Source organism: Vitis riparia, chromosome 9 (assembly GCF_004353265.1).
Source record: "Vitis riparia cultivar Riparia Gloire de Montpellier isolate 1030 chromosome 9, EGFV_Vit.rip_1.0, whole genome shotgun sequence".
In the NCBI taxonomy this organism is placed as follows: domain Eukaryota; kingdom Viridiplantae; phylum Streptophyta; class Magnoliopsida; order Vitales; family Vitaceae; genus Vitis; species Vitis riparia.
Window position 1 is genome coordinate 18,690,089 of NC_048439.1, and position 24,653 is coordinate 18,714,741.

A 24,653-nucleotide genomic window follows, 5' to 3' on the forward strand; every position below is an offset into this window, starting at 1 on the left:
ATTTTTCAGAACCTAGTTGTAAAGACCAATGACGAATCTGGATCCAACAATCAAAATAAACATATAAAACCCTAGAAATTAGAAATTGAGAATTTTTTTCTAAATATTGTGGAAGGTTTAATTGATTTAGTTTGGGAGAATCACTTGTTGCAGAGAAATGACTGATGAATGAGTCTCTAGCTTTGCAATAAAGATAGAGGCATCGAGCTTGAAGAATGAAATCCAATGGCAAAAAGGTAAGTTCAGGTTATTTTATATCATTTGATAGGTTTAATGAATTTGAATACCACCTAATTTTGATGAATTCAAATTCGACTTACAAGTGGGATTTGATTTTTGTTGGAATCATTTTTTATTCCATTTTTGCTTTCTTAAAATTTATCCAAACATAGGAATGTGGAAGAGAAAGAATGAAATGTTTGTTCCCATTCCCTATTCCCGAGGATCAAACACTCTCTAAAAGGACAAGACTATTCTTGTTTGTAATGGAAGTAGTCAATCTTAAAGATGGAACTCTTTTTCTGGTAATATTGATGTTGAGGATCTTGGTTATACACTTAACTTAGACATGAAATGGTAGAATCACCTAAAGTGGTCCCACTTGCATGTGCTAAGGGCTGAACACAAAGGTATATTAATCAATGTCTTAGGATAACCTTTTAAGGTTTAAGGTAGGTTGATTAATTAGAAAGAGTCTCTACCCTACTAATAAGAGTCATGACCTACTTTAACTATGCATGATTCTTATGATAGTAGGGTACTTTGCATAAATATATGTAGTTTGAGAGCATGAAATGTTTCCTTCATTAATCACCATCTTTGCTTTGAATGCTTAGGTTATTTCATTAATGCATGAAATTGTCAACTTGGAAGGTTTTTCTTTGTCTTTTTATTTGAGCTGAATACAATCATATATAGATACAAAACAAAGGAATTTTAGGAGTCTATTCTAGCCTATACACGATTTGTGGCAGAAATTGTGGATGGCTCTTGAAGTATGGAATTTACATTAAAATAGATTTCTCTAATTATCTAATTAGACAGCTCACGTCAACACTCCTCCTCAAGTTGGAGCATATATATCTCTTATGCCCAACTTGTCAAGTGAGTTATAGTAGTTCCTTGCAGACACTGCTTTTGTGAGTATATCAGCCAATTGGTCTTCTGATTTAACAAATGGAAGTTGAATAATCTTTTCTTCAAGGTTCTGTTTGATGAAGTTCCGATCCACCTTAATGTGCTTAGTGCGATCATGTTGGACTGGATTGTGGGAGATAGCAATGGCTGCCTTGTTATCACAGAACAGGTTTATTTTAGAGTTGGGAGCAACATCGATCTCAACTAACAACTTTTTCAGCCAAAGAAGCTCACATATTCCTTTGACCATTCCCCCAAATTCAGCTTCAACACTAGACAATGCAAACTACCTTCTGTTTCTTGCTCCTCCATGTAACCAGGTTGCCTCCCACAAAAGTAAAGTACCCTGAAGTAGATTTCTTGTCTGTGATGTTCCCTGCCCAGTTAACATCTGTGTAGCCAGCAACATTCAAATGACCATTCTTTGAGAACATAAGTCCTTTCCTAGGAGAGGACTTCAAATAACGAAGGATCTGCATTATGACATCCATATGGTCTTCACTCAGGCAATGCATGAACTGACTCACTACACTCACAGCATAAGCAATATCTGGCCAAGTATGAGATAAATAGATGAGTTTACCCACTAACCGTTGATACCTCTATTTGTCCGCTGACACCTGGTCTACATATTCTCCAAGTTTATGATTCTGGACAATTGGAATATCAGTCGGCTTACACCCTAGTAATCCTACATCTGCCAGCAAGTCTAGTATATATTTTCTTTGAGAAAGAAATATGCCTTGTCTTGACCTTGCTACTTGAATGCCTAAAAAATACTTAAGCCCTTATAAGTTTTTCATCTCAAACTCAGTTGACAATTGCTCTTGAAGCCTGGAGATTTCTTCTACGTCATCCTCTGTAATGATCATGTTGTCTACATAGACTATGAGGGTTGTTATTTTTCCCACTTGATGTTTTAGGAAGAGTGTATGATCATAATTGCTTTGTTGAAACCCATATTTCCTCATTGCCGAACTAAACCTGCCAAACCATGCTCGAGGTGATTGCTTTAGTCTATACAATGCTCGTTGTAACCTACATGCGATCTTTGCCTTTGAGGTAGCAGTATAACCTAGTGGGAGATCCATGTAAATTTCCTCTTCAAGATCACCATGGAGGAAGGCATTTTTCACGTCCAGTTGGTGCAATGGCCAATCTAAGTTTGCTACAAGAGATAACAGAACTCTAACAGTTTTTAGTTTGGCTACAGGTGAGAAGGTTTCTTGATAATCTATACCATATTTCTATGTATAACCCTTTGCTACCAACCTCGCCTTGTATCGATCAATAGACCCATCTGCTTTATATTTAATGGAGAAAATCCATTTGTACCCCACTGTCTTCCTTCCTTCAGGCAATATACTCAAAACCCATGTGTTTTTTTTCTGCAACACCTCCAATTCCTCTTTTATAGCTTGAGCCCATTTCAAATCTGATAAAGCTTCTTCAACACTACTTGGAATTTGACATAAGGAAAGTGTATGTGCAAAGGCCCTGAGAGGTTCAGATAATCTTTGAGTGGACACATAATTGGTTATCGTATACTTGGATCGTCGTTCTTCTATGTATGGGGAGTATCGATTTGGTGGCTTGCCTCGATTGTGTCTGAAAGGTAGAACATAACCCGTAGATGTATCTATAACATTAGCTTGTAAAGGTGTGATAGAAGAGCTTACCTCAGGGATATTCTCAGGAAAATGGTCATTGGGTACTAAAGAGTGAAGGGATTCATCAGATTCTGTATCTTTTGATGATTCAGGTATATGTTCAGCTTCAGTTTTTTGAGGTTCAACCATGTCGTTGCAAGTTCTTGGAGGTTCAACCATGTTGTTGCCATCATTCGGATGTGCTAGATTGTCACCAACGTCCAACATTTCAATATCCAACCAATTCCGTTCTTCACCATGGATCTCCCCCTGAAAAGGGGAATTGGATACCGGTGATGGGAATTTTTTTTCAAATTCTACGAAGGTGACATCCATGGTGATGTAGGTTATTTTGGCAATTGGATCGTAGCATCTATATCCATTTTTTGTACTCCATACCCCAAAAATAGACACCGAACAACACATGGATCCAACTTAGTTCGTTGATTCTTATGGATGTGAACAAAACCAACACAACAAAAAATTCGGGGAGGAATCATCAAAACATTAGGTAATGAGACATGATCGGAAAGCACCTTAAACATAGTATGAAATTGTAAGACTTTGGTGGGCATATGGTTCAATAGATGCACGGCTGTGGCCACGACATCACTCCAGTATCTATTCGGCACATGTGCATTGATCAATAGAGCACGAGCGGTTTCTAAGATATCCCTATTATTCCTTTCAGCAGTACCATTCTGTTGTGGGGTTTGAGAACATGTGGTTTCATGAAGCATACCATAACTGTTGAAGTATGTCTGGAATTGTTGATTAACATACTCTCCTCCATTGTCAGAACAAATGATCTTAATTTTTGCAGAAAATTGGGTTTGAACCATGGTATGAAATGATTGAAAAACAACAAATACTTCATCTTTGTGTTTTAGGAGGTAAAACCATGTCATTCTTGTACAGTCATCAACAAAAATTACAAACCAACGATGACCAGAAGACATAGTTACTGGGGAAGGTTCCCATACATCAAAATAGATTAAATAAAAGGAATCATACTTTTATTCATACTCAAGGGATAAGAAGCTCTATGACTTTTGGCTAAGATACAAGTATTGCATTTAAAATTTAAGTGTAATACTTTGGAAAATAAACTAGGCAGTAAGTGCTTCAAATACCCAAAAGATGGATGCCCAAGTCGATGGTGCCATAACCAAATTTGTCTTTCCTTGTTACTAATTGTGTGGTGCATGTGATTTGCTCTTCCCGAACTGAAGTCATCAACGTAGTATAATCCCCCCCTCTTAGTACCACGCCCAATTATCTCCTTGGTGAGAATATCCTGAAGAAGGCAAAATGTAGAATACATTACTACCACATAATTAAGATCCACAATAACTTGACTCACAAACATCAGTCTATTTGAAAGAGAAGATACAAGTAATGTATTAGATAATGAAATGGAAGGAGATAAAGTCACTGTTCCAGCCCTTGTAACCAGATAAGTGACCCCATTGGCATTTGTAACATAGCTCCGTCTCGGTTGAGTTGCATTAGAAAAATCATTTGAATCAAATGTCACGTGGTCTATAGCACCAGAGTCGAGAATCCAGTCATCATCATTATTGTGAGTAGAGATATGAAGTGCCTTACCAGAAGTACCTGGATCATGTGGAGATTCTACTTGAGGGATGAGGAATAATGAAGGATCACAAGTAACCACGGTAGCTCTCCTAGTGTGGTCGTCATTAGCATAGGTTTCACGTTTTTTTCGTGCTTGAAAGTCGTTCCACCAATCTAGATACCCATGTAGTTTGAAGTAGGTGTCACGGGTATGTTTGGAGTTGCCACAATGTGTACACTTTATGCCATCAGATGGTGGTTTGGTTTTGGATGGTTGGTTGGATTTTCCCCTGCTCAGAGAAAGAGCCCCTGGTTTCAGTGGCGTCTGGTAGTGACTTCCCTCGATCCCTTTAGATATCATAACTGCTCTAGGAGTGGTATCTACACCTGAGATCATCACAGTTTACCTGACATCTTCCCTACGAACAAAAACGTAGGCTTGTTCCACCGTAGGGAATGGTTTTAATTGGAGCACATCACTCCGAGTTTTATCCAGTTTGTCATCTAGTTCATCAAGGAAAGGATAAACCCGATATTCTTGTAGAATCAAGTTGTATTTCTGTATCGGGTTAGGATGACGAAAATCGATTTCTTGCCACAACCCTTGAAGATCGTTGTAGTATTTTTCAATGGATCCACCCGCCTGCTTCATACGAGTAACACGACGCCGGAGATCATAGACTGAAGACTAATATGTCCCATCAAAATAGGTTGTAGCAATAGAATCCTAAACCTGTTTTGAAGTTGGAAAGCGGATAAAGTTGGCAATTAAGGAAGGGTCCATCGAATTGATCAACCATCCCTTGACAATGACGTTTTCGGTTTGCCATCTCCTGAGTGAAGGATCAGTTTCTAGAGGTTGAGGGGAATCTCCATTAATATATCCTAACTTGTCCTTGCTAGAGATATACATCTCAACAACCTGGGACCATAAGGCATAGTTGGATCCTTCCAACTTGATACCGATCGGAGCAGTTGAGGAATTGGCAAGCAGAGGTTGAGGAGAGGTTTGGGCTAGAGTTAGGACCTCCATCATTTTTGTTGTTAGATCGTTAAGGATGGAGTTGGTCTGGGAAATGAGAGATTGTGTTAGGTCTTAGGATTCCGCCATGGATTTTATTGGGTCTGGGTTCTTTCCTAGTTAAGCGATGCCGTAAAACGACAACGTCGGTGACGGCGCAGGCCTCGCCATATGGAAAATCCGTCGAGGTTGGAACATCGTTTCCGACGAAATTTGGAGAGGATTTGGGGTCAACTTCGACATCGTCTTCCAGGTCTGTGGAGACTACAACCAAGGCGTAGTTCACTGATGCACAGAGCTGGTGCAAACGAAGAGGTAGTGCGAGAAGTTGATAGCGTTTTGACTGAGTACATGAAGGTGGCACCCAATCAGATCAATCACATCATGAAATAAGGAAGCTGTGGGTTTGATAAGGCTCTGATACCATGTCAACTTGGAAGGTTTTTCTTCTTCTTTTTATTTGAGTTGAATACAATCATATATAGATACAAAACAAAGGAATTTTAGGAGTCTATTCTAGCCTATACACGGTTTGTGCCAAAAATTGTGGATGACCCTTGAAGTATGGAATTTACATTAAAATAGATTTATCTAATTATCTAATTAGACAGCTCACGCCAATAGAAATGATTTATTTATTACATGAATCATGTCTTATAACCCTATTACCCCGATTCTAACTAATAACAAATTAATCGAACCTAATTATGTTGATTAGAAATGAAACCTAGACATAGTGCTTACAACATAACAATTGAAATGGGTAACTTAGGAGCTTGCTTCACCCATTTCTAATGAGTTTCCACATAGGAAGAGAAAGATTCTCATTCTTAGTGGCAAAGAGTAGATGAGAAGGCCCATTATATTTTACTTGGGTCTCTCAATAACGTGTTGCAACAACAACACATGATGGGCATTGCCACTACCTATGAGATTCCCTTAAGCCTACAAGAGATGTTTGATGATAAGGGTAGGTGTAGACCCTTCATTTTGTTCCCATGGTATATCTTTTTATTTATTTATTATACTTAGTCCTTCTCGCCTTAGGCTTTCATATAGCACATGCGTAGGATCGTTTTTTCACTTAGTTGTTTTCATACTCCTTGGTGGTCCATCTATTACTCGACTTTGACAATGACTCTTGGGCCGATTTCGGAGACCTATTGGAGGGATTTTTTAGAGCTACTGTGCGAATTTAGAGGTATCTAAGAGTTCCCAAAGTTTCGGTGTGATCGTAGCTTATTTGGGCTTTTTTTGGTGACTTGAAACTCGTTTTTGGCCTATTTTAGATTATGCCGGTAGTTCAACTAGTCCTTAATTGGTTGAGCCAACCCTTAACCAAACGAGTCAATCAGTTAGAATCAGTTCAACTAGTTTTCTCAATCAGTTTATCAACTTTTACCTTTTTAAGCCCTATTTTGACATTTTTTCAAGTTTCATTCTTTTTTTTTTGTCCTTCTTTAGGGGTTCCCAGGGATGCTTTATGTTAATTTTTGAGAGATTTTACCTTGGGATATTGTCTCTTTGAGTTTAGGTTTAGTTTAAAGCGTTTTAAGTGAATTTCAGCCTTGGTTGAGATGATGATACATATCAAAATCTCCATCATTCATTCCCTTATAAAAAAGGGTATTGGGGGCTCATTTTTAGGGAACTTCTTTCTTGGTTTTTGAGGGGACACTTTGCCCAATTTTCTAGAGGAGGAAAATTCTAAGGGTTTTGAAGAAATCTTGGCTTGGAAAAGAGGTTTTAGCTTACTAAAAGTTAAGTGACTTTACTTGGGAGGAGCCTCTTGGGCAAGTTCTCTTTAGCTCCGATTTTTATTCTTATTTTCAATTTATTTTCTTTCATCTATTGATTTTTGAGATGGTATCTATATTGAGTATGTATATTGAATGGTTATACACTTGTTTGTTGAGTTTTTGTTCATCATCTTTGTATTTTCTTTTTCTTTTCTTTACTCTGTTCATCCTGTTTGCTTGATGAGATGTTTGATCTCTTGATTAATTTGTTGCTCAATAGTTTTTGAAGTATTGTTGAATTTGCTTTTGTTTTTGTTTGTTTGTTTTGTTTTGTTTTTTGTTTTTTTTTTGTTTTTTTCCTTTCGTGAAGCCCATCGACTAAATCATGACATGAGACTCATTTGGATTTAAATCTTTGATTTTCTTTTGATTTATCTTTTAGGGATTTTGTTTTCCCCTTTTATTTAAACAGTTTTTGAAAGCTTTGTGATTGATTTTAAAAAATTGAGAGGCAAAAGTGTTTGTTTATTTGCCAAAGAGATTTTATTTACAATAAGCCCTTTGGAGCCTCTTTTCATCTTTTTTAGTTTTCTTTGCAAATCTGCTTATAAAACTCATTTTCAAACTTTTTTTTGGCTAAATTTCAAGCATCTTTCAAGGGCTAATTTTGTGGCCAAAGATCAAGCCTCTTACATTGGGCTTTATCGTCATGCTTAAGACAATGGATAGTTGCTCTCTTTGTTTTTGTAATTTTTGAAAAGCTTTTCCAAATCGAGTTTTGGAGGACCATTTTTAGCCCATTTGAATCCTTTTTCATGGTCATTTGAGGCTTAGGATCATCATCATTTTAAGGTTAATAATTGTTGCCACTAGTTCTTGGCGTACATGACTTGGTTACACATTAGAACATTCCTCTCCATGGATGTTTCCATGTACATTTCAACATTTTTTTTTTCCAAACTTGAGTATTAATTTGACCCTTTATGCCTTTTATGAGCTCAAATTCATACTCATTTGAGGGTTATGAAGGAGTGAAGTTTGTAGTTGAACTATGACTCACTTCCTTAGCTTACATTACTCATTTTTCTAAACTCCAGGTTTTCTTGATTTTGAGAACATGAATTAATATTGCAAATATTAGATTAATGAGATTATATCCAACCCTTATGAATCTTTTCCCTTAGGGTGTAGATTTATCAATGGAAAATAATTTGGGCTTATGGCAAAGCCCATATACCTTGATTTCTAAAATTTGCCTACTTGTTGTCCTGTTTTTGATCCTTAGAGTATTTTTATATATCTAGACTTTTTGATTTGTTCTAAAATATTTTTGAAACTTGAAATATGTTTTGGACTTCTTGAATGTTTCAAAGAATTTTTGTTTTGTTAAACGAGCCTTCTCTAAACTTGTTGAATAAATATGTTTTTCCAAGTGTTTTGATGTTGCCCTATTTCTACATGTCAAAATGTTTTTGCTAATTAGTCTTAGTTCTTAGGGTCTTAATTAATTTTAATATTTTTCTGTATTATAGACTTCTAAAATAAGTTTGGGAGCTTTGTTAAGCTTGTGAATTGATTCCATTTTTTTTATGCTTGCTGTGTTGATTTGATTTGGAGTTGTGAAATGTACTTTGAAATATGGATTATTTGTTTAACTTTTAGGAACTTTGGCTATTGAATTGTATTATAGACACCTTTAATATGTTGTAGTTTTTATTATTATTATTTTACCTCATCTCTAACAATTTTATTTAGATTTATATATTTTGTAAATGTTTGTTTTTTGTCATGTTTCTATATCATTTGAATAACTTGTTGAATCAATCCATTTTGGCATGCTTATAACCTTCTTTGACTCTTGGTTTGTATTCTAGATATCTTACTCATGTCAGCCAAGCTCTTTCTTATAACATGATCACTTTTTAACTATTTTATTTAGATTTATTTTATAACTTCATGTTTGTTGTCTTGTTCTAATATCTCTACATGATAAGTGTATGTTAATCCACCTTGATACTAGTTTAGCCATATTTGACTCTTGATTTGAATTGTATATATGCTGTATATATTAGGTGGCTCTTACTTTGATATTATTTCACTTATTTTGTCTGTGAACTAATTCTTTCTTTTTATATAAGCGCATTGCCTTGTTTTGAAAACATTTTTTAGGTACGCTCTTTTCTTACATTTCTTTTTTTTTTCTTTGATATGCGCGTTATGATACGAGTATTCTTTATTTCTTACTTTTCATCACCATGCCTTGTTTTATATTCTTGTTGTGTTGTCTCTTGGTATCCATAGTCTATTAGTTAATTACCTTAGTTCCTTTCACTTGTTTAATAGAAACCTCTTTATGGCTTAGAGAGGTACAACCTTATGGTACTTTCTCAATAAGTAACCTGACCCTCAAATCTATATTTAGTTTTCAAAGACTTTGTATTTCCTTTTAAAAAAAGTTACTTTAAGATTTTATTTCTTATTTTTTTCCTTTTAGAAATAAGTGGCAACTCCAACTTTTTCAAAAATTAGTTTTTCACAATAAAAAATGAGTCCTATCATGGAGTGGGGATGCACCTAAAAAATATAGATCCAAACCTACATTAATGATATGGATTGAAAGAGCACCAATGACTTTGTGTTCTTAGTGGGAGATACCACATTGACTTGGACTTCAAAGAAACAACCTATTATAACACTTTCAACATGTGAAGTAGAATTTGCTTAGACAACATCATCCAATTTAGCTTAAAAATGTGTTGAAAGAACTTAATTTACCATAAAAAGAACAAACATAGATCTATTTAGACCAATGATTTAAAAATCAAATCAGATCGACTAGTCTGATTAGTCCAACTGTCGACTGGTGGCCAAATCGGTTTGGTCCACCAAAAAAATTGTTTGGCCATCGAATTGCCTATGAACCAGATGAACCGGTTGAAAAGGTGAATCGAACATTTTTTTTTAAAGCCAAAAAGACTTTTTTTTTTTTTTTTAAACCAAAAAAACGTTTTGATGCCTTAAGGGAATTGGATCACTCCATGAGGAGCCTGTCCAACCTATTTGTCATCAAACCCAATAAGTTTTTAGTCTTACAAGTTAATGATTCTTGCATGCCTTTTTGATGTAGGATTAGTTAGTGAGAAGAAAGAAGATTTTTTTTTTTGCAAGCTGGAGACTTTGAGGTGTAAAAATTGAAGCTTAACCATTAAGCTATGAAGCTTCTTCATGGTATTATATTTCCAAATCAAAATATATAACAAAATTAATATTTTTTTTTTCAAATTTTTATTGTATAAAACCCTTTCACATTTATTTTTATAATAATTATATAATGTAATTATAAAAAATACTATAAATTAATTAATATAATAATTTCAAAATAATAAAATACAAAAGGCATGTAAATAAAATTAAATATTATAATTTTTTTTTTCATTTTAAATATATCTTTATATTTAAATATTATATATGTTCTATTTAATAAAATTTAAAATATTAATATATTTATATTTCTCTTCATTATTTAATTTGATATGTCAAATATAAAAAATGAAATATTATTAAAATTTTTAATTATATATAATTTTAATTTCTTATAATTATTTAAAATTTTATATAATATATAAATTATTATTTATGATGTTACTGATTCGATTGCGGTTTGACCAGTGAACCATGAATCAATAACTTTTCTGATTCAATCACCGGACTAGTTTTAAGAACTTTGATTTAGACAACAAGTCAATGATTGCATAGTAAAAAAAATCTAGTTTTCCACAATTAAAGCAAGCATATCAATATAGATATCATTTTTATTATAGAGTCCATTATGAAAAAGGAATATAGATATCATTCTTATTATAGAGTCCACTATGGAAAAAAAAAGTGCAATTAAAATTTGTAAGGTCTCAAAATCAAATTGTTGATATTTTTATAAAGACACTTAAGTTTGAAGATTTTAGAAGGTTAAGGATGTTGCTTTGATTTATAAATCAAGTTCAAGAGGCATGCTGAAAAGTAAACTTGATTTCAGGAAGTTTCTATAAATTAGAATTTGATTTAGTTCTAAAAGTCAATTAGAATATTTTTATTTTGGGTATTCAATTAGATTCTAGATTTAAGTAGTTAAGTTTTACAAACTTTCTATATATTTGTAATTATTAGAAGTTTCTATTTTGTTAGATGTGACTATGTATAAAGAGGTTAAATAATAGTTGAACTTAAAAGTGATAAAATACAATTAATTTTTTCTTATTTTTTTTAAAACTATCTATCTCTTTGGTTATGTTTATTAAATATAATTTGAGATAAAATAAGAGATGTGATAACACATCTTATCTTAGGTTTGGTTAAACATGAAATAAGATAAGTTATTTTATCCATGTTTTAAAAACCGGTCTAGTGAATTAGGTCTGAAAATGGTTGAATCAGAATCGAACCAAGCAAACCAACGGTTCAACTGGCGAACAGGACAATTCAACCATTTTTTTTTACAACATCGCAATGACATTGTTTTGATGCTTTTGGCACTAAAACGATGTCGTTTTGATGACCATCTTGCCTCTCTCAGGTGCCCTAGCTCCAACAGTTGCCGTCGACAGACTCCTCACCCATCCACAACAAACCAGTCTTTGCCGCCCCCCTTGCTAACAATCTTGGTCCGTCTCTTCCCCCCTTCCTCCTCTACACACAAAATGTCAAAAACCAATGTTTGCCCTACCCACCAAAAACCAGTAGCAGTCTTGTTGACCCTTGAGAAACAGGTGAAATCTCAAATCTTAGACTTCCATTTTTAAATTTAATTTTTATGTTTTATATTTAATGTATTCATTTTTTTATTATAATTTTAATGTTATGTTTAATATTTAATATTTATAAATTTGGATAGAATTTATTATTTTTATATATTAATTTATTTAAAATTTTAATAATATATAAAATACATTTATGACGTTACCGATTCGATCGTCGGTTCGACCAGTGAACCGTGAACCGATCATTTTTTCAGTTTAGTAACCGGTCCGATTTTGAAATTAAACATTGATTTTATCACATATCTGTAGACCCCCATTTAGGTCATTCTTTGCTGCAGCTGATTTTGGCACGTGGAAGAGCCCCAGCGAGCCACGTGTCACTCTCGGATTGGTTGTTGAGGAATCAGATTGGTGGTTTGGAGGACCAATGAGAGGTCGACACGTGGCAATGAAATTCTAGAAGATTCCTGCATGCCGTTAGCAGGAGCGGAGGAGAGAGAGGCTGCAGGTAGTGATGTTTTTGGTGGCTGTCTCTGCAGGTGGTTAGAGGGGCAAATCCGGGAGAAAAGAAAAGGGATTTTGCTTTTTGGCAGAGGCAGGCAGCTGGAAAAAAGGGGGGTGCGTTTCTGTTTTGGAGGGAGGTTTTTTTTTGGCTGTTTTTGAAAGAGGAAGCTGGGGAGTATTCTTTGGGGGAGGAGCCTTGTGAGGAGGGTTTCTAGAGAAGAAAACGACATTGTGAGTACTACCAGAGGCTGTGGGTGAGAGGCAGACTAGGGGGAGAGAGGAGAAAAAGTTTTCTGGTGGGTGAGCTTGAGAGGGAACGAGACAGAGATCTTGGAGAGAGGAGGAGAAGCTGGCGGAGGAGGGTGACATTGTTATGAGAGAGTGGAGAAGAGGTGCTGGGAGGGGATGGTTCTAGAGGAGGTATTTTGGAGTAGTGTTTGAGGAACGTTTGAAGGAACGGAACATCAGCACTCTCAGGTATGAAAGCAAAAGGTTTATTGTTAGTTTTTGATTCTTATTGCTCCTCCATGGTTGTTGTTGATATTGTGAATGTTGTTTAGTTTGTTGAGATGAAATCTTGTTTTCCCGGTTGCCATTGCTGATTTTGGTATACTCTGCTTCTATTGTGAATGTGCCTGAATGTGGTGTTTTAAAAATGGATTTTCTCACTCTCAGAGGGTTCATGGATGGCTCATGAAATGAAACCTTTGAGAATCACTTCACTCGTTTTCTTTTATACTTCATACTCCATCCATTTGGCTCTGTTTCTGGGTCTTGATCAATGCTAAAGCTGTGGGAAAATGGATCCGGTTTTGGACTGTGTGCTCCTTCAAAGATCTGACTTGGAGGGGCCAAAGAGAGCTGTGGCTTTCTCTGGACCGCTTTCTCCATTGTTATGCTTGAACCATCTGCTAAATCAGTAGCTTGGGTTCGTGAGACTGCAGAAGTTAAGAGGCTCGCTCTTCCCATAAGTATCCTTGTCGGCATTACTGCTGTTTCATGAGCATTTGTGCAAGGATTAGGGCGACCATGCCTTCTACTACCAGCTACCTGAGGTGAGGTTTGGGGTGGCACTTTCCCAAGGTAGTGGGCTTCGAACTGTTTACCTCTTTGGAGATGGCTTGGTTCAAAGCAATTGTATCTAGCTCAGAGCCTCAAGAAATCGTTATGGTCATGACTCCAGGGCTGTTCTTTAGTCTTGCATTGGTTCGTGATGGTCTAAGACTATATTGTGTGCGAATATCAGTGGTTTTTCTCTTGGATCATCATGGACCTCATGTAGCTGGGAACAAAGGGATTTATTAAAATGGTTTGCTATCTTTGAGCTCTCAAATCGGTTTGGAAAACTAAAGGCTATCAATGGTTTGTGTTTAGAGAGGTTGGATGAGTGCCGATAGTGGTGTGATTATGTGTAAATCATATGGAACTCATTTAGGTTATATCTCGTTACCATCTAAGACGCTTGCTGAAGTTGATAGTGCTGGCGATGCCTTTGAGAAGCAGCAGGATACTGAGCATGAAGTTGACAGTTCATGGAGAGAGGAATATTTGCCTAGAAAATATGGTACGTTCCCTCATCATCATACCCATTTCACTCAACCCATTTTCCTTATCCCCCCATTACCATTTGTACCATTCTTTCATTACCCGTTTGCCTCCAATCCCCTCCTGTACGTAGGGCTTCATGCATGCGTGGTCATCTCCATTTTCCATTAACTTATCCACACCCATATCTGAATGTATTCACCTTTCCCGCGTACTCATTGTCCATCCCATACCTATCCCTTTAACTTTTGTACACCCTTCATGCTCACTAATCCGATACGCCCATTACCCCTCATGTCCATTTCACCTCATACCCATGCATGCTTGCCATCACGCTCTCTCTCTCTACACCACATGTTCTCTATTTCCATACCCATTTCACAGATAATGCCCACTCCTTCTGACCCAGCTATTCAGATCTCCAATCTCTCCTAAAAAGACAAGCCTCTTGGCATACGGGTTTATCTTTCTGAACAAGAGAAGTTCAGTGACTTCAATAGTGAAAGTGCACTCATTCAGCATGAAGGCCATACCCATGAGAGCAAGTTGAGAAGCTACCATCAGCAGAGGTTTAATGAAGCAGCAGCGTACAATCTTGGATCGGTGCTGATGTGTAACATGACAGCACATGGATATATGATAAGATTCGCCATGAGATCAGTCCGTTTTTGCAAAGCTCATTCCAAATTTGATTATGGAGACAATAGAGGAAATAAAAGGAGAATTCTGGTGGAGAGTGGGACCCGTTCACCATTTGAAACTGAATATCAGCATCGTGTTTATCCTAGAAGAAAGATTGTCAACCCTGGTATTATTCTTCTTGATTGCCTCGTCGAACATAAACAATAGGAGGACCAAACAAATGCAGAGTCGGTTAGAGAAGAAGACTGAGGAACTCTCCTGAAAGCGAAGGAAGAATACATTGAAAATCTGTGCATGCAAATACTAAAGTTCAAACCCGATTTGGTCGTAATAGAAAAGTGAGTAGAATTCATGCAGATGCTGAGAATCACTTCTTCAGCCTTTTGTCCTGCCATTCCATCAAAGGGTCACTCAAAGAAGACGATGTACTTCTTGGCTGAAGCAATGCACGCTCTCAGTGCCGCATCAGAGAAGGAACCGGGCCTGAATGAGGAAGACTATGTCGTTGTCCAGAAGGTGAGCCATACAGGATGGTCAGAAGGAGAATGCAAAGGAGTTGATACCGGGCTGCTTTGTAACTGAGCATCTCCTTGACCAACCCTACTAATTGGAAAATGATTTGACTGAAGTTGATGGCACTCATTCTGATATAATGGTGTTTCTTGCCCGCCTTCAGATTGGACACTTGGGGACCCCACATAAAGCTTTTGACAACCTCGTTGAAGTAATGCCAGAGGGTGATATTGTCAAAACTGCCATGGACGCTGCAGATAAAGTTGAGAATAATAATAAATCCGTGGAGGATGAGGATATTAAAGTGAAGGAGGCAGCTGGAGGGGTTTTTGGCAAATTTGGCATTAAGCACATCTTTTTCTTCAAGGACAAGTGGTTTCAGGTTCAGTGGACCAGTCTGGTGGGCCACTCCTTGACGATGCAATGAGAAGGATTTCAGCAATGCTAGGCCTCAGAAGTCTTCACTCAATCCAATTATGGCTGAATCTAATCGTTTCTTTCAAAGGCATGATGGGCCCGCTTATGACATCAACTTCCGTGAGGATGACGAGAATGTATTGCTGACCATTCACCTTGAGATCCCTTTGTTTCACAGGTTGATCTGAGATTCCTATGTCGTCAGATTAATGTTCCACCAAAGATCAAGAGTATTTTATCATTGGTTTCATTGATATGGGTGTGCAGCTTGAATCCCCAAGTTATAACTGATGAGACTGCCTTCAAGATGCCAATTATTCACATCGGAGAGCCTCGTCCTCAGACCACAGTCCCGTCTTCGGAGTGCAAACCATGGCATTCCTAGAAGCTGTAGAACAAGAGAACAATTATGGGGAACCTTAGCAACATCATACCACTCCAAGTCTATGGGAATTGTTGACTATATATGGCATATTGAGGAATTTGTTCTTGTGAGAGTTCTTGAAACCTTACCTGTTGCTGTTTTAAGGAAAAAGGGAGGGCTCTCAAGTGAGAAGTGGAGCAGCGACCATCCTGCTCTCATGTGTACGCTGACCTTCGCAGGTGATGGCAATGTCTTGACTGGCGTGTGCGTGATGTGATTCATTCTTTTCCACGTCGCCTTCTAAAGTCGCGTTTGGCATTTCTACATTGCCAAAGATTAGTGCCCACTGTGAAACTACTTTGGCTTCCGCCTTGGGCAGTTGTCATTGTTTGGTGGAGCTATGGAGGGAGGTTTGGAACCTGATGCAGTCTCGGTTATTTGTGTTGGTGAAAGATGTATGGATAGAGAGTGAGATTCCGGATACAGCTCTATTGTGTAACAAAGCGACTGAGGCTTTTGGAGGATGCGAAGACCTATGAGATTCTTATCAATGTTTCTTGAGTAAAGCTTGAAAGACGGGTCTTGCTGTTCAGTTGCATGAGAAAGTGAAGAGGGAATTACAAGGGTGGCGTCTTCACATATGATAGGGTCATCGATCTTCTAGGCAAAGGATGAGACAACCACCGAGGCGTTGGTTGTGTTTTCTGAAATGTGTGGTGATGACATTTTTTCAGACGCAGTTGCCCACAGTTCTTTGATGGATGTGCTGCGCAGGCTCGGAAGATTGGAGAAACTCGCCGTTAATGTCACTCAGTATGCCCCATTCTCATCAGTCAACTCATACTCAATATCACTGCATGACCACCATTTGACCCAAGTGCCATTCCCCATTTTTACTACCTTCGACTTCTTAAAAATAGTTTTTCAACCCCTTTTCTTCAAATATTTTTTTGGGTTTTAGTCCTTAAACAACCCCAACTCAAAGCTCTTTTTCTTCCTTAGAATTTCTTTTTTTTAGGTTCCAAAAGCCTCACTTTCTAATAAAAATTTGCTGCCATTTTCTATTCGGCAAGCAATTTTCAAATCTCCCTTGTTTTTTTTAGAAGGTTTTAAAATAAGTATGAATTTATTCCCGTAATTCCGAATGGTGGAAATTCATGGGATTAATTCATACAAAAATAAATGGGCTTTGGTGGGGGCCCAACATCAAATAAATTTTCTTTAAAATAAATTGAGTGAAATGACACATGTGCTATTGATGATTTTGTATTCAGTTTAGTGACATATATGCTATACCTTGTGATCATTGTTTTGTACTAATCTCTTTTTCATGATAGCACGTTGTTGTTTGCTGCTAAGGTACGCATTTTCTCCCACTTTGTCCATCTCTCATGCATGCTTTGATTCTTGGTGTGAAATCATGTTGATATTCATCGATTTTCCTATTGATTGCCATGTCAACTTCATTTTATTAGTAGAGACCCGACTTTAGGGACTTAGAGGGGTGCTATGGTCTTTACCGTACCTTCCCGATAAGTAACCTGACCCCCGAACCCGATCCGGTTTTTTCGTAGACCAACCTTTTCCAAAACAAGGAGTCACACTTAGGGTTTTTCTTTCTTATTTTGTTTACCCTTTAAAAATAAAACAAAAATAAGTGGCGACTCCAAGTCATTTTCAAATAATCAATAAAAAATCAATTTTTGAAAATAAAAATCGAGCTCGCCATCGCGTGGGAAACGCATTGAGCCGAAATGCGGGGTCCACAATATCATATTCTAAATTCAATCAAATATGAGATATGATAAGTGGTGAAATATATTATCCAACTTAGATATTTAGTCTCGATATATATATATATTTATATTTATTTATAAACATATATATACATACACTGACGAAGCGAACATAGAGGTGTCCAATGGGTCGGACCGCCCATTTTGGCTCGTGACTTGGCATGCCAAAAGACTAGGTTAGGTTGACACGACCCAATTACTGTAGCAGCCCAAAGGAACGGGTTATGTTAGGCCTAAGGAAACAACCCATTGTGTCATCGTGTTGCCCTCCCTGTGCAAGCTAGGAATGGCAATTTCGCGGGTTTTTCGGGTCACCCGCCTCGCCCCGCCCCGATTAGAACAGGTATGGGAGCATAGTAATCGGGGATGGGACGGGTTCAGGTTTTTAAAAAAAACCCGAATCGGGTTCGGGGCGGGATCTGGTTTAGTAACAATATACCCCGCCCCGCCCCGAATATGAAATTACAATTTTACCCCCCACATATAAATATTTGCTTCCTATTCTTTCTGGTCTTCCTCTCCTGTTTCCTCTCCCGTTTTAGGTTTTTTTCTCTCGTTTTAGGGTTCTCGTCCCTGGGGTTGTTGATGAGAACACAAGCGATGATGGAGGCGGAGCTGTCCCGAATCACCTGAGACGACCTCATCATACTAGATTGCCTTGACCCCTTTCTGTACCAGTTTCCAATGTGAAGAAATGGCTTCCGCAAATCCCTCCCATCCTCGTTCTCGTCCCTGAAACTCATCCCTAATATGCAATCAGCAACTCAAGTGTTCGTCAAAATGCTAAAAGATGGTGTGTTTGGGAGAGTTGGAGTACTCAATGCAAAAATCATCCGAAACTGCCATTTTCTCTATGGGAATCATTTTAGGTATTTTTTTTTTTTGAATGTTGATTTTTTGGTTTAGGGTTTTTTTTGTAGTTTTTGGGCAAACGATGAGAGATTTGAATGTTGATTTGTTTGGTTTGACGTGTTTTTTTGTCAATTTCTGGGCAAAAGATGAGAAATTTGTTGGTGATATTTGGGATTGTCCAGATTTGTAATCTGGTAGCAACAAGGTGGTCTTTTTGCTAATTTATTTTCCTCATTTCAGCAGTCTGTAACTCATTGTTTTCACCTGTTTTTGGGCAACTCGGGTTGGAACGACCGGGGATGGGATTTTGATTATTATTTCAAAACGGGGATGAGATTATATAGCCCGCCCCGCCTCGGGTTTGGGACGGGGATGGGATTTATTTTGAATAAACGGGACGGGGTTGGGATGAGGGCGACCCGTCCCGAACCCGCCCCGTTGCCATTCCTAGTGCAAGCCCCCCTTGTCGGCCCACCATGCCAACCCGTCTTCTTATTTTTTCTTGTAATTTATTGAAATATTGAATAAAAGAATTATTTTTTTATACTTCATATCCTTTTATATTCCATTATTTTAAATTTATTGTTATTTTGATTGAAAAAAAAAAACAAATTCAAATATAATTTTTTTACTATTTTTAAAAACAAAAAACTAACATTTCAATAAATTTTACAAATACAAATTCGATAAATATAAATATAAAAAATAAAAAGTACAATTATTAGAGGTGTTTAAAGTAACAAAAAGAAATTTTATTTAATAATGAAAAAACTTTAAGACAAAATGACTTAAAAAAATTAAATTAAAATTTTTAACAAAGTGTGGCCCATGGGCCACAAGCCCAACATGGAACAACACGATTACCTCGTGGCTTATGGGTCATGCCGGGCCAGCTATTTGGCTTGCATGGGTCGGCCGTGCCCGCCCGACATGCGTGGCCATTGGACACCTCTAAGCAAACATATGCCCAGGCCATATGCCTAATGGGCCAAGTCCCTCCCCCTAAAAAAAATCAAATTTCCACTACGCCAATCAAATTTAAAGGTAAAAAAGACTTAACCATGGAAACAATTTTTTGAATTTTGCCCCTGGCCTACATTTCTGACTCCGCGAGTGCGTGTCTATTTGGAGGCAAAATTCTTCGGATCTATGCAAGGTATTTTTCAGTAAAGGGTGTTTTAGAGTGGAGAGATTTTCTTATCACTTTGTTTTAGAAATTCAGTGTTAGGGATGAGGCGAGTTGGCTATTAATATAGTTCTGTCTTCCTTAACAGTGAGATAGATTTTTGGCTATGAAAACAGACAATTAATGTTGACTGAACGCGTGATCTGGAGTTACCGTTTGTGTTCTTGTTACTTTGCATACGAGTAGGAATAGTTGAGAAACTAGATTTTGAAACAACTCACTTCAAAATGCTAAAAAATCAAAACATTTGTTGCATTTTGCATCTGAACTTTTATGGTAGGTAATCCGTAAAGAAAAACTCAAAACAATTCATATGTCAGTCTTATCCTAGATGCAAAAGCTACTTCTCTTCTCTTCCCTTCAGCTCCGACTTCAAATCCATCAAGTAAATGACAAGAGAGAGGATACAAGCATAATGACAACGGCAAGGTGAATTCCAACTGTGGCAGGCGCGCTTGAATCATCATCACTTGGTGGAGAACCTCGTGGACTACCAACTGGGGTCGGACCATCTGCAATTGGCCTGCCAGGGATGGCTGGGGCCTTGGCAGGCACAGGGCCCAGAGGTGGCCTACTAGGCATTGGCTTTGTGGGAGATGGGGGAGTAGCCTTAACTGGTGGGGGTGGAGATGGGGGAGTAGCCTTACCTGGTGGGGGTGGAGATGGGGTCTTTGCTGGAGTAGGGGCCGGTGCCAGGGACTTATTATTCGGGGAAGGTTCGGGTGCAGGTGCAGATGAAGGCGGCGGAGGACGCGGTGGAGGTGAGGGTGAAGGAGATGTACTTGAGTTATCCAAGCCTGAAGGAATTATCACAGTACTGATCTGCAACACCGATATGTTGTATGGCTGAGAAGCAATGGACTTGACCAAATTAGCACCAAGCGTGGTACCATGAACAGCTGAACCAAATACAACTCCTGTGCTCAAATGGGTGACATTCAAGAAGCCTTGTTGCCCAGTAGATTCACCACTGGCCTGGAAAAGTGTAGGGAGAGTCGCAGTGTTGTTGGGTAGTTTCTGGAGCTTTGGGATATCAAAGTAGTCAAGCACCACATGTAAGCTAACAACCTTCTTGATCACATCCTTGGGTTTTCCGGAAAGTGGAGACAGGCCGCCATTGTCAACAGCAAGGATAGTGATGCTTTGTCGCTTATTAATATCAGCTGCCAATTGGGTGTCAGAGAGGTAGCCATTGAAGGTGCTGAAATCTGAGTATTGGGCAAGGAGTTGGGTGATGTTGAAGGCAGTGGCAGAAGAGAATAGAAGGAAGGAGAGCAAGAGAAAAGTTGGTGGTGCGATGGAGGATTTGAGATGCATTTTTTATAGGATCAATCAATGATGAGAGAATGAAAGAGGAGGGACACAAGGTGGAGAGCTTTATATGCAAATGAGTGGATTCAAAGAGAGCATTGTGTCTGTAAGAGTGAGTCTCCCTCCGCCAAATTTGTGGGAACTTCTCCTGGTCAGAAATGAGGGCGAAGACTGTGGAAGTGCTCTAAATTTGTAGGGCCACTTGCCAGTGTCAAAGTCAATGTTCAACCATATCCTTAAAATAGCTTGTTTTGATTTTGAGGGTGCCCTCTGTTGGCCCTAACCGTTTTTCTTATGTTTTTCTGTTGCCTACCTTTTTTTCAACTTTATTACACCTTCTCTTCTAACCTTATTCCCAGGACTGGATTACAAGTGTACCAAGATCTCCAGTAAGATATATGTTATTAGTTAATTTATTAGTTAGTCTCTCTCTCTCTCTCTCTCTCTCTCTCTCTCTCTCTCTCTCTCTCTCTCTCTCTCTCTCTCTCTCTCTCTCTCTCTCTCTCTCTCTCTCTATATATATATATATATATATATATATATCTTTCTCTCTCTCTTTCTACTAATACTCCTAAACCATAGTTAGTTTTAGTCTTCCTCTCTTTCTCTCTCTCTCTCTCTATATGTATATGCTCATATATAATTAAGAGTTAATTCTAACTAGTTAGTTTGATAAATGTTATTAGTGTATTACCTAATAATTTAAACTTTTAGATTAATATGTAGTTTAACATATATAATTAATAATACCTAATTTTGGGAAGGTCACTGAGTGAGAAAGCTTGAATTTTTATGTGAAAGAGTTGTTTAACATGCACGTATACAATGCTTATGAAGCCACCTACCATTCAAGCCTCGTATTGTTCAATTGACCGTAGTCAATATCTTTCTATTTTTCTTTAATTAGACTAGAATGACTTAATATGATTTATTTTTAATTTAAGTTATTAAACATGTTTAGTAAAGTAACTTAATATTATAACTTAGTAGATGTTTGGTAAACCAGCTTAATAATTTAAAGTGACTTAATAATTTAATTTAAGTCATTAAATAAATTAAGTATGTTTGATAAAATAACTTAATAGTATGACTTAAAGTAAAAAACAATTTTAAGTAATAAGTAAAAATAATTAACTTATTCTTAAATTCACATATTTATTTTACATATTTATTTTTTTTTGTTTTACTTATCTTCACGATCTTTTTTGTTATTCTACGACCTCCAATATTATTTGATCTCCTTTATCTTAATTATAATTTCTGAGTATAAATATATCAATTTGATGATTTAAATAAATTTTGAGTTATTTTTATCAAACAACCTTAGTGCTTAAGGTAATAATTAAGTAATAAGTTTTAAGTTAACAATTTAAATATAATTTAACTTAAAGTCAATTTAAATTATTAAGTAATAAGTATAAAGTTTTACCAAACAACCTCTTATTTTGATAATTAATGACTTAATATAAATTAATAACTTAAATATATTTGAACTTAGAGATCTTAAGTTTTAATTAAAGCCCTTTTAACCTATGTTGATTCACAAAATCTATGGTTAGCGAATCTAGTGATCACCCAAGCCAGCCATTCCTCGTTCAACATGGTTCAAAATTGTGGTATTGATCATTGATTTAAGGAGGCTTGGAGAACATAAATCTTGACATTTCAAATGAGTATTAGGCAATACGCAAAATATAGGTCAATTTTTTTTGAACAATTATGAAATATATAGGGTTATTTGTACAAGTGACTCTAAATGAAGGTGAAATTGGAAAAAAAGTAACCCTACTTTCTAATTGTTTTGAGATATGACATTGTTTGGACATTTCTACCTTTATTTTATTTCCCTCCAAATAGACATTAGATCCCTCCAAAAGTTCAACACTTCATCTCTTTTACTGGTAGTTCCTTTACATCATTATTGCAATCCATCATTAAAAATGAATTAAGAGAAGTAGAGAAGAGTTAAGAAAAACATATGACAAATATTCATTTGGATTAAATTATTTTGATTTTTACAATTTCAAGTAAAATTGTTTTTATTTTAGATGTTTATTTAGATTAAATTTTATTTATTATAAATTTAACAAATATTAATTTTGTGTTCGCTTATACTACACATGAGTTAATATTAGTTTATAAGAAACTTAACAAAGGTTAAGTTCTCGTAACTTGAATTATACAATGGTTGAGTTCTATTTACAAATAATTTAATTAAGGTTAAGTTTTTAATTTTATCTACAGAGAATTTGATTACAATGACCTGAACTCTATTATTGTTAAGTTTTGTTTAAAAAAACTTAATTGGAGTTAAGTTTCCATTTGATTATAATGTTCATATAGACTTAAATGTCTAAACTTAAATATTAGATGACAAGAATCCACGATCTCATTTTCACACTTTAAAAGTTAAGTTTAAATGAATTTTTTTTTAAAAAAAAAAAAACACAAAAAATCCTAATAAAAGACCCTAACCTAAACCCCACTACGAAAAACCTCAACCACAATCCCACCATAAAAAACCTCAACCATAATCCCACCGAGGGAAAAAAAAAAAAAAAAAAAGAACCTCAACCAAAATCCCAATAGAAAACATTTGGAAAAAATAAACCCTAATAAAAAACCTAATAATATAATTGAAAAAAATACCAAACAAAAAATAATCGTGAAAGATCAAAATACGAAAAAAAAAAAAAAAAAAAAGGAAAAAACCCCAACAAAAAGCAACTATAGAAAATCTCAACAAAAACAAAAACACTCACAATAAAACCCTAACAAAAAATAGAAACAAATGATAAAAAATCTTGAAGAAGATTGAAAATATTACAACAATAAACAACTATATAAAATCTTAACAAAAAACAACTCCAAAAGTCCCAACAAAAAAGCCACTGCAAAAACGAGCATAAGATGTCCTAACAAATAATAATAATAATAATAAAACGAAAGATCTTGAAGAAAGAGAAGAATAAAGATGAGAGAGTTGTACTTTGATCTTTACCGGTCTATATCATGGGTTTGAACTTCACTAGAAAATTCAATGGGGTAGAGGGTGGAGAGAACCTAAAAGGAATGAGAGAGAAATGAAGAAATAAGAGAAATGCCATCGTGAGGAAATGAAAAAGGGCAATATTGTCCTAAATGAGTTATTTTAAAAAATAAAAATAAAAAAGGAAGGTCATTTATAATTTTAGATGTGGTTTCTCGTAATCATAACCTTTTAAAATTTTTATGGTTACTAGAATTTAAATTTCCTATACCTTTCTATCCCATAACACCTTCTTAGTTGTCTTCATTTGTATAATTTTAGACCTAACAAAAAAATTTAGGATTTTTATTAAATTAATTTAATGAGTAATGTATACATATATTTCAATAAATCTTTGAACAAATCTAAAATTTAGTTGTAAAAAATCAAATTTTACTTAGACATTAAGTTTCTATCTCTCATACAAGTGCACTTGAGAACAAATGAAAAACAAACAAACAAATAAACAAAATAAAAGGAAAACAACCTCATCCACCTTTGTCATGCATTATGTATTAAATGCACATATTCATAATTTCTCAGATTTCTCAGGTAATGTTCTTAAAGTGTGTTTAATAATGTTTTTATTCGAAGTATTTTTAACGAAATTGTTTTGT

At 36.1% G+C, this 24,653-nt stretch overlaps 1 protein-coding gene across 1 annotated transcript; it reads right to left on the reverse strand.

Moving 5' to 3' along the window:
* Positions 1 to 20,078: 20,078 nt before the first annotated feature.
* Positions 20,079 to 21,014, reverse strand: LOC117921887 (fasciclin-like arabinogalactan protein 14). The gene has a single exon (XM_034839834.1). It carries the CDS (start codon positions 21,012 to 21,014, stop codon positions 20,079 to 20,081), a length of 936 nt encoding a protein of 311 aa, XP_034695725.1.
* Between the last annotated feature and the right edge of the window lie 3,639 nt (positions 21,015 to 24,653).